General features: G+C 36.6%; 1 protein-coding gene across 1 annotated transcript in view; it reads right to left on the bottom strand.

Annotated features, from left to right (window-relative positions):
* Positions 1-268: 268 nt before the first annotated feature.
* ZW10 (zw10 kinetochore protein) overlaps positions 269-15,359 on the bottom strand; it is a 38,221-nt gene continuing 23,130 nt past the window's right edge. Inside the window, exons 11-16 of the mRNA XM_019753348.2 lie at positions 13,442-13,513; positions 7,013-7,182; positions 5,841-5,971; positions 4,877-5,008; positions 3,871-4,073; positions 269-866 (exon numbers count right to left, since the gene is read on the bottom strand). Of these exons, the coding sequence (XP_019608907.2) occupies positions 746-866; positions 3,871-4,073; positions 4,877-5,008; positions 5,841-5,971; positions 7,013-7,182; positions 13,442-13,513 (829 nt within the window). The 3' untranslated portion in view covers positions 269-745. The remainder of the gene's footprint in view (positions 867-3,870; positions 4,074-4,876; positions 5,009-5,840; positions 5,972-7,012; positions 7,183-13,441; positions 13,514-15,359) is intronic.

Raw genomic sequence — 15,359 nt, 5'->3', positions numbered from 1 at the left:
AAGGTACAGTGGAACTAGAAAAGGGAGAAAAAATAATTCAACCAAGGAAAGAATTTAGATGAAATAGCAAAAATACCAAAAATTTATACTGAAAGTCCTAGGAGTCCTAGGGATTCTGAGAAATTATCAGATGGTATTATGAATAAAGAAGATAAGTCAGTCAGTTCTGTGAGAATAATAAATGTCAATAAAAAGAATGGCATAGAAGGTAAGAAAACATGGTCTCTTGTACAAATGCTTCCATGTTATTATTAAAGACACTCACCACTTAAAAGCATTATTTATTGGACAAAAATCTTAAAGGAAGTCTTCTTAATTCCTGCAAGGACAAATATGGTTCCCCTACCCCCCCAAAACATACATCCCATTTGCTTACAAATTCTTTACCCTGACTCTTGGAATCTCCTGGATTCCTTGATCCAAGGCCAGGGCTGACATATACAATGGATACGGTTCCCAGAGGACTCTGGAGGCAGCAGGAAATAACACTGCCCTACAGTTTCTGATCAAGAGATGCTGGCTAGAAAGTCAACAAACTAAGGTGCTTCACTTAACATCTCAACATCCAATTCTTCAACGCGGCCTCATGCAGGCCAGGAGGTAAGGTGTTCTTAGGTGAAATAAGACTTCCATGATACACTGGTGCACCAAAACCAATGGGTGATTCCAAGAAGTCTCTACAGGAGTAATTATGCCAAGAGAAGAATCCACATAGTCAAGACATTGCTTTCTTAGGAAGGTGGAGCTATTTAATCTTAGCAAGGGCAGCTGCTCTTCTTTCTGTGTTCTGGAACAAGGCACGAATTAAAGCTTTTACTTCACTGGAAGAGAATGCAGCTGCCAAAGGCCCTTTTCCATCTGCCCACCTGTAAAATAAAAGATAAAATTCTATTTTCAATTATGTCTCTGAAGTGTAAGAAAGATTTAAAAATTGCTCATTTGATCCCAAATACTTACAAGGTCTGACAATTAAGTTCGCAAACTTGTTGCAACGATGTTGCTAATCTTTTTTGATATCAGAGGGATTATTCATTATGAATTTGTACCAACTGGACAAACAGTTAGCCAAGTTTCCTATTTGGAAGTGCTGAAAAGGCTGCATGAAAAAGTTAGATGAAAACGACCTGAACTTTTCACCAACAATTCATGGCTCTTGCATCACGACAATGCACCAGCTCACAAAGCACTGTCTGTGAGGGAATTTTTAGCCAGTAAACAAATAACTGTATTGGAACACCCTCCCTACTCACCTGATCTGGCCCCCAATGACTTCTTTCTTTACCCAAAGATAAAGGAAATATTGAAAGGAAGACATTTTGATGACATTCAGAACATCAAGGGTAATACAACAGCTCTGATGGCCATTCCAGAAAAAGAGTTCCAAACTTGCTTTGAAGGGTGGACTAGGCGCTGGTGTCAGTGCATAGTTTCCCAAGGGGAGTACTTCAATGGTGACCAGAGTGATATTCAGCAGTGAGGTATGTAGCACTTTTTCTAGGATGAGTTCGCGCACTTAATTGTCATGCCTCGTATTTGCTTTAAATGGAAATAAAACGAAACAAATCTTGTCATCCTTCCCCTTTTTTATGTATCCACCACTCAATCTCTTTGACTTCTTCTGCTTCTTGGCTGCATTTTGGTATCGGCACAGGCAGATGAAGAGACCAAGTTAGGAAGATAAGACTACTCTTCCTTATTGTATACTCACTAAGTCCCACTTGAACTTGACAATTAAGACCACATCCTCATGTTATATAAAGTACTGGGGTCTGTAATTACTTTAAAAAGAGCCACAGCCAACAAATTTTAACTGACAAAGGATTGGTGTAAAAAAATACATAGACAACTCCCATGAATCAATAATGAAATCACAAACAACTCAGTAGAATAAAGAGAGAAAAACTATGAACAGGAATTTTACAATAGAAGAAGAATGAATGATCAATAAAAAGATGCTCAATGTCATTAGAATTTAGGAAAATGCAAATTAAAATGACAGTGAGCTACCATTTCACACCAATTAGATTAGCAAAACGTTTAAAGTCTGATAATACCAAATACTGGTAAAAAGGTGAAGTGACAAGATAAATAAATTATGAAATATTTGTATAATGGAATATGATACAGCCGTGAAAATGAACCACCATGAATGGATTTCAAAAACAAAATACTGAACAAAACAAAGCAAGTTACAGAAGATTCCACTTATAGAAAGTTCAAAAACAGGCAAGTCTAAACTTTATATTGTTTAGGGATATGTGCAAATGTGGTATAACTATGAAGAAAGGCAAGGGAACAACACAAAATTAAGGTAGTGGTTACCTTTGCTGGGGAGCATTTGGAGAGGGGTACGAAGGGTCTTCAAAGGTACTGGTAAAATTTTTCTTCAGTTGGGTAATAGGTACACAAATATTTATTTTACTTTTTCTTTAAACTGCAAGCATACATTATACATACTGTACTCCTTCATATATATACATATAGATTTTATCATTTTAAAATGTTTAAACTATTAATACATAACTGGAGGTGATTTCTTTGGTAAAATACTTTTCTCAGTTATTATTCTTACATTTACTGAAATCTCTGGGAGAAAAATAATCTTTTGGGCAGAAAAAAGAAGCTAAGATATACCAGTATTGTAATTTTTCTCATAGCAAGGAATTATTGATCATTTTTAGGCTGTAAGAGGACCCTTTAACAGCAGAAAGAAAAATTCTCATCTGCGGCCTTCTGGAGTCTTACCTAAAAAATCCTATTACCCACTAAGGATTTGTAAGTAATAAATCAAATTTTGTACTAAATATAGTTTAAGGTATTTTGATGTGATTTTGTTCAAGTAGAAATCTCATTTACAGTGTTTTAGAATGGACAGTATTTGCTGAGAACAATTCAGACACATCTAGGATGGCCGGTCTAATATAATTGGCATCTGTAATAAACCAAGCTAAAGCAGATAAATAAGTAGCTATAGGGACAGAGAGGGACCTTAAGGCCTATTCAGGGAGCTCCCTATGCAAGGTATGCGTACTCGTTAATAATCTACCAAGACAATAATAAAAGCATCCATAGGTATGTAACTAACCCACATGTATTCCGCTGTGTCCAGTAGCGATGATCTCCGCACACTCATATGACACGATGTAGATAGCACACAACTACTGGGCACAGCAACATCAACTGATGGTGTTCAGAGAAAACATCATCCACTACATTTCAGAAAAGATGAGTCCCTTCCATGTGTTGGCGCTTAATCTCTAAACCTACTGTACTCCTTGCAGAAAAACTGCTGGTCAAACAATGGTTTGAGGCTGAATAATACAAATAAAATTCACTTCTCCATGAACATGTAAAAGCCAATGCTAAAATGCATCTGCTGTTGGTTAAAATGGGCAACAATTTCCATCTAGGTTTCAGAAGGTTGTACTTCTTACAAATGCAAGATCGTTTGTACAACATGCCCAAACAACATGTTCAAGACCAAAATAATATGAAGCATGAAGTGGTCAACAAATACGAGAAAGCGGTAATGAGACCCACACTATGAGACAATGCAAAGGCCCAAGCTACTGCTATTCAATATGAAACTCTTTCCTGAGTAACACTAAGAAACAGAAGGAAATTGTAGTAACTATGTACAAGACTTACCGGGGTGCTCACTTTGTAAGATATATAAATGTCTAATCACTGTTATACACCTGAAATTAATATAATATTATTGTATGTCAACTGTAATTGAAAAAAAATTTATAATCTCTGCCCCACACGTATACACAGAAAAAGAAACAGAGAAAAGCACTGCTATCAATGGCACTAATACTCTTTGTAGCTGTGAAGAGATATACACCTCTATGGAAGGGTTATACCCACCGATCCCCAATTTCTTGCAGGCTGGCCTGTAATATTATCATCAATTCTTTGAACGGCATCCATTTTGGCACATAGACTGGAACCTCTTCTTGATATTTCTTGTTCTTGTTTTCTTCAGACAGAGGTGCAAATACTTGGGGCCCCTCATCCATCACTGTTTTGCATAAGGAATACAATCTATCACCATCTGCAGTAGAGATGTCCTGGTTTTGCACAAAGGGAACACAAAAGAATAGAATTGGGCCAGCTTCGTAGTAAGGAAAGGGCAGTTCTTTGGTGCGTGCTGTTCAGGGGGTCAGCCACATTAAGATGTTTTACCAACCAGCACATCTTACAACTAGATACTAGATTTCATCAGCTCTCTGGCAATACTTCTAAAGCAAGAATGACACAAAATGTGTTTCAACAGATTGTCAGTAAGTTAGTTTGCCTGCATGAAAGAGCCCATTTCTCCAGAAGAACATAGCACAACTTGCTGCAAAGCAGGGGATGTTATTACAAATAAGAGTTTAGCCAATCTGTGCTTTAGAGGCATGAGGTGGCAAAGTGCAGATGACATTTGCACTATCACACATATAATCGCAACTGCAGGAGTGTGTTGGGAAAGTGGTGCCTGCACAAGGCTACATTTCACTTTACTAAATTAAACTTAGTTCACTTGCAAATAAAATAAATATATGACTCCATAGTTTACTGTCCATCTCAGGACTACACAGTTTCCTACCTCCTCATTCATAATTTACACAGATGCTAGAGGGACAAGTGGTGTAGTCCTACTTTCTTATATAGACATAAAAGATAGAGATTAGTAAGTCTCCAGGAAGACAGGATTAAGACAAAACTTAAACCAACAAAAAACCAGTATAATGAGTTAGACATAAAACATGAACAATTTCTTCTACCATCTGTATTAACTAAAAATGAGACTTCAACACTGTTTTAGTAAAGTGACAATCTGGAACAAGAATTGCATCTTAAGTGTGGTGAGGCATCTAATGGCTCTTACCTCTAGGGCAGTAATTCTGCCAATGATCTCAGAAATTGCAGTATTAAGTAAAGTCCCCATAGCCTTGCAATATATATTCACTGGCAGGACATCCTGCCACACAGTTCCAAGTCTCTTTAGTTGGTGCAGCACCTGTCAGAAGAATATAGCAATTTACACGGAAGAGAGATTGTTGCAACTTCTACTTTCCAGATTTACATTTATCATTTGTGTGTTTATTGGAGAAGAGGCATTATATAAAGGTGAGGTAAAGTAATCAAGAATATGTGTTTCTTGAATATTAAACCTTAGTGACATCACTGCTAGATGTAAAGCAGACTTATCTTGAGGATGGAAAAACTATAGTAAAAAGATAAATCACGTAGGAGAGAGGGGCATTAAAATGAAAGCTAGTATTTCAAATTTCCCAAACCCAAGTTCATGGGTTAAATATTTGCTATGACAGGTTTATTAATGACTACCGTGTTTCCCCGAAAATAAGACCTAGCCAGACAATCAGCTCTAATGCATCTTTTGAAGCAAAAATTAACATAAGACCTGGTCTTATTTTACTATAAGACCCGGTCTAATATAATACAAATAATATGACGTGACGTGACGTGACGTGACGTGACGTGACGTAACGTAACATAACATAACATAACATAATATAACATAATATACCGGGTCTTATATTAATTTTTGCTCCAAAAGACGCATTAGAGCTGATTGTCCGGCTAGGTCTTATTTTCGGGGAAACACGGTAGTCACACTATTGGGGTAATGGAAAGGTAGCTTCACTGTTGGAAAGGGAAAGGTCACAAATATGACTGTAAAATGTATCCAGATTTTCCAATGGGGTGTGGTGGGGAATCAACTAATCTACCTGTACATATTCTTTGCTGCTTAAAAAGAGGCGGGGTTGGGGGGGTGGGGAGCATTTAAAGATAGAGTTCAAATTCCAGAGCTAACAACAGCCTCCCACCTGACGAACTGCTTTACTTGCTGCAGAATAGTTTTCTTCATCATCCATGTTTGAAAAGTTCCGAGCACTTGATAATCTTTCCAGAAGTGCTCTTTTCTGTGCCCGCATTTGGGCCAAAAAACACTCTGTCCCTATGATGAGAAATTAGAATAAAGAATTCTAAAAGTTGTTCAGTTACACACTGCAAATAGAAGGTGAAAGAGAAGCATGTACCATGTATTTCTTCAGCCTACTTGAAAACACTTGCTAGATAACATCATAAAGCTGCCCTAAGCTTACTATAAAGAATCACTTCTAATACCGTGTTTCCCCGAAAATAAGACCTAGCCAGAACATCAGCTCTAATGTGTCTTTTAGAGCAAAAATTAATATAAGACCCGGTCTTATTTTAACATAATATAAGACCGGGTCTTACATAATATAAGACTGTGTCTTATATTAATTTTTGCTCCAAAAGACGCATTAGAGCTGATGGCCCAGCTAAGTCTTATTTTTGGGGAAACATGGTATATTAGCTAGTTCCTCAAACCCCCCCTCAGAATAATAAGTTTTTCCTAATAGTTTGTCCAGAATCAGATAACAAAAATTACTCATATAGAAGCAGCAGCTACTTATTTTTATGATAGATCTATACCACCTAATGAAGTCAGGAATTGAAAACCTAAGTGAATCATATAGATTCTCTGCTTTTCTTAGGCTGTTATAGTAAACATATTGATTTACCCCACATTTTATTTTTTTATTTTATTTTAAATAATCCCAAGTGAAGCTAAGGGAGGTAGAAGAGGAGAGAGCAATCTTGAGGTTTTGCAAAACAACAAGCACAAGCTCTTACCAACAATTCTAACAGAACTGTCACAATACAAATCATATTATTTGTCATTCTACTGACATAACTCTGATTTGGTGAATTCACTGCACACCAGCAATGCAGTTTGGAAGTTTAATGTACCATGAAATCATGTCATAAAAAAGTAATGCTTCCACAAAGAATGCATTCACTTTATAAAATTAAATAACTGGGAACACTTGCAAAGTAAATGCCCTCCCACTTTCCAATATAGCTCAGGACCACCACCTAATTTCTAATCGCCTCATTCACAAATTACAAAGATACCAGGCTGAGAAGCTGGATAATCAATATGCTTTAATAAATTTAAGGCGTCAGTTACCAAGTCTCCTGAAGCCAGGTACCAGATCAACAAAAGTAGTGGTGCCATCACAAAGAATGGGGGCAAGACGTAATCTGAACTGATGCCCGAGGGTCAGCAAGTGATGAGCGATGTACATACAGTTGTTGTGGTGAATGGCAGCCAACTGGGGCAGTTTTTGAAGATTCTCCCTAGTACAGGAAAAGGGGTAGAAAAAGAAAGAAATCACCTGTTTCTGAAGTTGGGGTTGATGAAAAGTTACTACTCTTATAATTATTTCTAGGCTTTAATCATTGCCTGCTGTATAAATGCTGTACATAACAAGATATTACCCCATCATTCCCACTCCCATTCAATCAGAGTGAGGTTGTTCTGCCTAAATGTGATCTTTTCCTATAAAACTATCCCAGTGATTAAAAGAAACAGTAAGGCAATTAAGATGTTTACCTGTGTCAATTCTTTGTATTGGAAACCTAGCATAGCTATAGGTAATAAATCCCTTGAAATTTAACACTGATAAATCCGTGGAAATACAGATGCACTTCCCCTTTCTCCAAATTCCTATTTCATTTATATAATGAAGCACTTAACTATTTCCTAATTTACTAATTTAGAGTCACCTGGGAAATTTAAAATATATGTTTAGACTTCACCCCAAACAAATTAAATCACAACCTCTGGCTGAAGCCAAGTTATCTGTATGTTTTAAAATCTACCAAGGTGATTGTGATTTTCATACAAGATCAAAAATCGCTGCTCTAAATCTTCCACAGATACTAGTCTCCCTACTCAGCTTGGAATGAGATCTTATCCTTTACTTCTGCTATATATCCACAAGCAGTGATTCACATGCTTCCTGGTTTGCTGATTTAATTAACATCTGGCTAGAACAGACAAAGTCAGGAATTAACAATCTAAGACAGTGGTCCTCATTTTGGGCTACACATCAGAATAATGTGTATGGCTTTAAAAACCACAGATGGCATGGGTCTTACACCAGACTTATAAATCAGTATCTCTAGGGGTAGGATTTAGGGAGATATATATATATATAATATACACACATAAACACACACACACGTACGTATATACGTGTGTGTATATACATATATATATTCTTAAAGCTCCATAAGAGATTCTAAAATACTGCAAAAGCTGAGAACCGGAATCTGAGACAGTGGTTCTCAAAGTGTGGTCCCCTGACAAGTAACATCAACATCACCTGGAAATTTCAAATTTCAGACTTTATCCCAGTTTTACTGAATCAAGAAATCCTGGGTACAGGATCCGGCAATCTGCATTTGAACGTGGCTTCCTGGTGATTCTGATGCACACTGAAGTGTGTAAAAAATTGGTCCAGCACAAAGTTCCAAGACCACACACACGTAAAGCTAAGTTCACACCAGTGTGAAAAATGTTTCTAAGCATGGAACTGCTAAGCCACTGTGTCCGAATCTCCAAGGACATGGCTATTAGCTGAACAAAGACGTTTTCTCTTTTCCTTTACCTGACTAAGGAGAAAGTGCAATAAAAATTTTAAACAACAACAAAGAAAACATAAACAAAAATAATAAGGTTCACAATAAATAAGTTCTCTTTTATAACAAAAATAACAGGTGGCCCTATTTAAAAACATCTCAATCGTTCAAAAATCTAAACTAAAAATACTACAAATAATAAACTGATTTTTTCCTTGAAACCAGAGTCCTTGACTAAGGAATAGCTTTGTTGAAGTATTATTTAAAACATTCATAGAACATCCAAAATACTTAATGTGCATAACAAATTAACATTAAAAGAAACTTTTAAAATCCAAGACTTTAGGTAAAAACAGTCTATGAGTCTGACAATTAAGTTTGTGAACTCATCCTAGAAAAAGTGCTACATAGCTCATTGCTGAATATCACTACGGTCACCTTGGGAAGCTATGCACTGACACCAGAGCAATTTTGGAACTCTTTCTGGAATGGTCATCAGAGTTGCCGTATTATCCTTGGATGTCCTGAATGTCATACAAAATGTCTTCCTTTCAATAGTTCCTTTATCTTTGGGTAAAGAAAGAAGTCTTTGGGGGCCAGATCAGGTGAGTAGGGAGGGTGTTCCAATAATTCTTTGTTTACCGGCTGAAAACTCTCACAGTGCTGTGTGAGCTGGTGCATTGTCGTAATGCAAGAGCCATGAATTGTTGGCGGAAAGTTCAGGTTGTTTTCATCTAACTTTTTCTCGCAGGCTGTTCAGTACTTCCAGACACCAACCTTGGTTAACTATCTGTCCAGTTGGTACAAATTCATAATGAATAATCCCTCTGATACCAAAAAAGGTTACCAACATAGTTTTAATTCTTGATTTGGACAAAACTTTTTTGGTCATGGAGAATTGGCTGACTTCCATTGTGCACTTTGATGCTTTGTTTCAGGGTCGTATTGGTACACCCATGTTTCACCACCAGTGACAACACAGCCCAACACATCGTCTTGCCTCTCCAAAAATCTTGGCAAACTTCAACTCTCCTTTGCTTTTGGTCATCAGTGAGCTCCTTCAGGACCATTTTTGCACACACCTTTCTCATGCCAATATTTTCAGTTAAGATTTTCCTAACTGGGAGTTATGCCATAAAAACGGCAGCATGAAGTGAGCCTCTTGAAATCTCCCAAGGAATTTACAACAAATTGAACAACTATAACTCCACAAAGGACTCCCTGTGCAGCAGACAGGCAAGACTAAGAGGCACTGTGTGGACAGAGTTCCAGAGAGCAGTTTCCAGGCTCTGGGGGGAGGGTGCTGGCTTGGGTGGTGGTGGGCCGTTGACTGTACCCGGTTGACCAACTAGCTGCTGATGTAACTGCCGCAACTGCGCTAGTTGGTTAGAATTTCTGGAGATTAAGAACTCAACAGAAGAAATGAAGAATGAAATAGCCAGCTTAGGTAGTAGAGTTGACCAGACGGAGGAAAGAATCAGTGATATTGAAGATAGAAACCTGGAAATGACATGGATGGAAGAAGAAAGACACTTGAGACTTAAAAGAAATGAAAGAACTCTACAAGAACTTTCGGACTCCATCAGAAAGAGCAATATAAGAATATGGGCATACCAGAAGGGGAAGAAAGGGAGAAGGGAACAGAGTATATTCAAACAAATAGTCAATGAGAACTTCCCAAACCTGTGAAAAGAACTGGATCCTAGAATCCAAGAAGCAAACAGAACACCTAATTACCTCAACCCAAAAGGCCTTCTACAAGGCACATTGTATAGAAGCTATCAAAAATCAACTACAAAGAAAGAATCCTCAAGACAGCCAGGGAAAAGAAGACGGTAACCTACAAAGGAAAGCCCATTAGATTATCATCAGATTTTTCAGCAGAAACTCTACAAGCCAGGAGGGAGTGGAATACAACATTCAAACTACTGAAAGAGAGAAACTGTGAGCCAAGAATAATATACCCAGCAAAGACATCCTTTAGATATGAAGGAGGAATAAAGACCTTTCCAGACCTAGAGAAGCTGAGGGAATTTTCTAATACATGACCTGCAGTACAAGAAATACTGAAGGAGGCTATTTGACCAGCATAAATAGGGATCATTTGTGACAACCAATACATAAAAGGGGGAAGAGTAAGGCCCAAATGGAAATATGGGAATGGAGAAAGTAGGCATGCTGAAGAAAATGGAGTACTCTACATACGAAACTTTCTTTTACATAAACTTAATGGTAACCACTCAAAAAAAAATCCAGAACTGAAATACATAATGTAATAAAAGAAGAAACAGAGGGAAAAAAAATCATAGAATACCACCACACAGAATAGACAACAACAAAAAGGCAAAGAGACAATGGAGACAGTCTTACCAGAAAACCAAAGATAGAATGATAGGAAATCCTCACATATCAATAATCACCCTAAATGTAAATAGACTGAATTTACCAATAAAAAAAGTAGCAGATTGGATCAAAAAACCAAACCCAACCATATCCGATCTCCAAGAGACACATCTCAGCTACAAGGACAAGCATAGACTCAAAGTGAAAGGGTGGAAATTGACACTCCAAGCAAATGGTACCCAGAGAAAATCAAGTGTAGCCATACTGATATCAGATGAAACAGACTTCAGGATAAAAAAAGTAACAAGAGACAAAGATGAACATTTCATAACGATAAGGGGGACTATACAACAAGAAGACATAACAGTCATCAATATTTATGCCCCCAATCAGGGAGCACCAAAATATACCAAGAAACTACTAACAGAACTAAAGGGAGAAATTGACAAAACACAGAGTAGGCGACCTAAATACATCATTGACAGCTATGGATAGATCATCCAAACAGAAAATAAAGAATAGCAGCCTTAAATGACACATTAGATGAAATGGACATAACTGACATTTACAGAGCACGTCATCCTAGAACATCAGACTATAAATTTTTTTTCTAGTGTACATGGAACATTCTCAAGGACAGACCATATATTGGGACATAAAACTAGCCTCAGCAAATTTAAGAAGATTGAAATCATACCAAGATATTCTCTCATCACAAGGCTTTAAAATTGGATATCAACTGCAAAAGGAGGCAGGAAAAATCCACAAAAATGTGGAGATTAAACAACACACTTTTAAAGAACGGCCGGGTCAAAGAAGAAATAAGAGGAGAGATCAAAAGATACATAGAAACAAATGACAATGAAAATACATCCTACCAAAATTTTTGGGATGCAGCGAAAGCAGTTTTAAGAGGGAAATTTATACCATTACAGGCCTATCTCAAGAAACAAGAAAAATGCCAGATAAATAACATCACACCTTAAAGAACTAGAAAAAGAAGAATAAATGAAACCCAAGGTCAGCAGAAGAAAGGAACTAATAAAAACCAGAGCAGAACTAAGTGAAATAGAGAACAAAAAGACAATCGAAAAAATTAATATGACAAAGAGCTGGTTTTTTGAAAAGATTAATAAAATTGACAAACCCTTGGCTAGACTCACTAAGATAAAAAGAGAGAAGACACTAACAAACAAAATCAGAAATGAAAGAGGGGAAGTTATCACGGATGCCACAGAAATACAAAGGATCATCCAAGAATACTATGAAGGACTATATGCCACCAAATCCAATAACCTAGAAGAAATGGACAAGTTCTTAGAAACATATAGCCTTCCTAGACTGAACCATGAAGAACTGTAAAATCTAAATAGACCAATCACCAGTAAGGCAAAAGCAGAGAACCATATGATTTCACTGATATGTGGTATATGAACCAAAAACAAAAGAACAAGACAAACAAATGAGAAACAAAAATTCATAGACATAGACAATAGTTTAGTGGTTACTAGAGGGTAAGGAGGGGGTGGTAGATGAGGGTAAAGGGGATCAAATATATGGTGATGGAAGGAGAACTGACTTTGGGTGGCGAACACACAATGTGATTTATAGATGATGTAATACAAAATTGTACACCTGAAATCTATGTAACTTTACTAACAATTATTACCCCACTAAACTTTAAAAAAACCAAACAAAAAAAGATTTTCCTAACTGTTTCTCTATCAATGTTTACTTGACCTGCTATGCTTCTCAGTCAGCCAACAGATTTTGACACAGAATTTGACAAATTTTTGCAATGTTTTCGTCAGTTCTGCTTATTACTGGCCGCCATGACCTCTCTTCATCACTGACGCGTTCTCTCCCCTCATAAAAACCTTCAATCTTTGTACACTTTCCTTTTCTTCATGGCACTATCTCCATAAACTTGGATTAACATGTCCCTAATTTCACTTCCACTCTTGCCAAGTTTAACAAGAAATTTAATGTTTATTCGTTGCTCTAATTCAAGCTCAGACATCCTTGCGACAGCACACAAAAACACGCAATAATGAACATCACTCAGCAAGACACTGCCACACGACCACAGCTGTGAGACACTGACATACCAAGGTTATGGAACCTTACCGAGCTGTTTGTACAGTGCTGCCAATGTAAGGGCACGGTGGCAAGTTCACGAACTTAATTGTCAGACTTCATAAGATAGCTAGGAATAGTGGCTGCTAATATTCGACAGTTAAATGGCAATCTCCTGTGGTATTAAGTTTACAAAGCTATGAATGCCAAGAGAAAATGTGGTATGTTTACTATATAGCAATACGGAACAATGGTCTTTTGGTTTTATAACCAAGTAAAGTGAGGCAGTTCTGAAAATATCTACCATCAAAACCAGGGTAAAGCTCTTTTGAGTTTTTAAATTTGCATTACCCACTATACTGTAAAATTACAGGACCCTTATTAATTAATAAATAACCTGTGTCTTTTATACACGTTTTAAATGGCTTACTGCATTTTATTGTAAATTTTAGTAACTAAAATGTCTTTAGTGGGAATATTACTGGTTTTAACTGGACTTACAAACATTTTAGACATACAATATTATACAGAAATCAGATACAGTAGCACTTACTTATGATATGTTGGTACAACATCATGGAACAAATGGAAGATATTCCTCACTGAGTAGAAAAGTTGAACAGCACTAAAAGGAAAACAGTGTCAACAGAAATGCATAAGGTATACTGGAAATGAGAAAAAAATTCAAACTAGTGCACCTGAAGTGAGTGAGAGTCAGCAGTTAAATCGACAGTGGAGAGAATACCTGGCTTGGTCACTGCTAAAAACACCATTAATCTAGATTGAAATATATTCTCCACCAGTATTTTCTAACTAGATTGCAGTCCTAAAAACCTGGATCCATTAGTAATTTTAAGAATAGCAGCATTCAACCCAAAGCCTTTTTTCCATTTATCAATTTGTGTTCTGCCCGCACCCAGAGTATCCCTTTAGTAACAAACGGAGCTAAGCCTCAAGCAAATGTTACCCTACTACTGACGCACTCTGCAAAGGGCAAAATATCAATAAAGGCATTCACTTGGTTCTTTTAGAATCAGCCTGACTTTCAGCTTTCACCTTTTCTCCTCCTTACCCCAATGCAAGGAGATGAATCAACATTTCTAGAATAGACTCTAACCTCAAGTTTTTTTGTCCTTTATATCTGCCCTTAGAACACCTAAAGATAATATTATAATGCACTTAGAAAGAGCAAATACAAGGTGTAGCTTACTTCTACACAAGAATATCTTAAACTATGTACCCTGAAAAAGTCACAGGAGTTCCACAAATATTTAGAAAAATAAGTTATGGTTACTATACCCCAAAACAGTTACGACTTGATTACTACGATATCTGATTAAATTATTTCATTTTATTTTTGCTACATATGTTATTTTTTGAGGTTTAATAATATAGAAGTGGTTTATTATAGTGTAGTTGTGTTTTTGTTTGTCCTGTTAAAAACTATTTATTTTAGTCAAAAGAATGTCCATAGACATTCAGTATATAAAAATATTGTTGGTGTTCTGAGTTCTCAAAAAATTTAGAAAATATTGCCTTGCACCCCTAACTTCTGATCAGGTATAGTTCAAATGAACGCCATGTGAAGAAATAGTCACTTCTATATTTATTCTGCCAAAGGAGTACATGATTTTTTTTACATATATTTTTCTTCCTACTTATATTTAAAAGTGGATGGGCTTGGGAATATAATGATTCATTAAAGTCACAGAAGTATCTTGGTAAACATGTTCTTTCTTGGGCTGAACAAAATAGACGGGTTTGTTTATATACGGACATAAAAACTAACAGTTTGGAAGCCCATCTAAAGATGCAATTTGATTAAGTCCAGCCCTAACTGAAATAGTTTTCTACTATGAGGATGAGAAGTAAAAAACTGCTACAATAGATAACAAACTAAAGAGGCTTTTGTAAATCTGTTCTACAGCCAACTTGGGCTACAGCCTGCCATTTTCTCTTTAATTTAGTCTAGGAGTAGGGAAGATGCTTACAAAAAGAGATTCAGTATGAGCTGTGAAACAGAGTTTGGGGTACCCTGTATACAAGTGCAGATTGGAAGAAATCACCCTGGAAGGGTGAAATCAGATCTTTGGTACATTCCAGTCTTTTCTTTCAACCTTTGGCTGCCCAACAAACTATTATGGCTTTAAAAAATAAGCATTTAAAATGGAAATTAATTAGGGCCTGGATTTTAAAAGGTAAAATAAATGTTAAGTTAAATTAAAAGGCCAGAGCAGGCTGGAGCAGTTGGTACAACTATCACTACCAATATTACCACCGCCACCACATTAATAAACATTTGAGTATTAATCATTTTCCAGGTAGCATTCTAAATTCTTTATACGTGCTTTCTCATGTAATATCATTCAATTCAAATAAAAAGTAAAAATTAAACAAAAATTTAAAAGCTTTTTGTTAAAAAGTAGCAATTTTTAACATCAAAATAACTTACTTGTCCATCCATATACATG

This window comes from Rhinolophus sinicus, linkage group LG06 (genome assembly GCF_036562045.2).
Source record: "Rhinolophus sinicus isolate RSC01 linkage group LG06, ASM3656204v1, whole genome shotgun sequence".
In the NCBI taxonomy this organism is placed as follows: Eukaryota; Metazoa; Chordata; class Mammalia; order Chiroptera; family Rhinolophidae; genus Rhinolophus; species Rhinolophus sinicus.
Note: the sequence above shows the minus strand (reverse complement) of the source record. Positions and strands in the feature narration are given on the sequence as shown.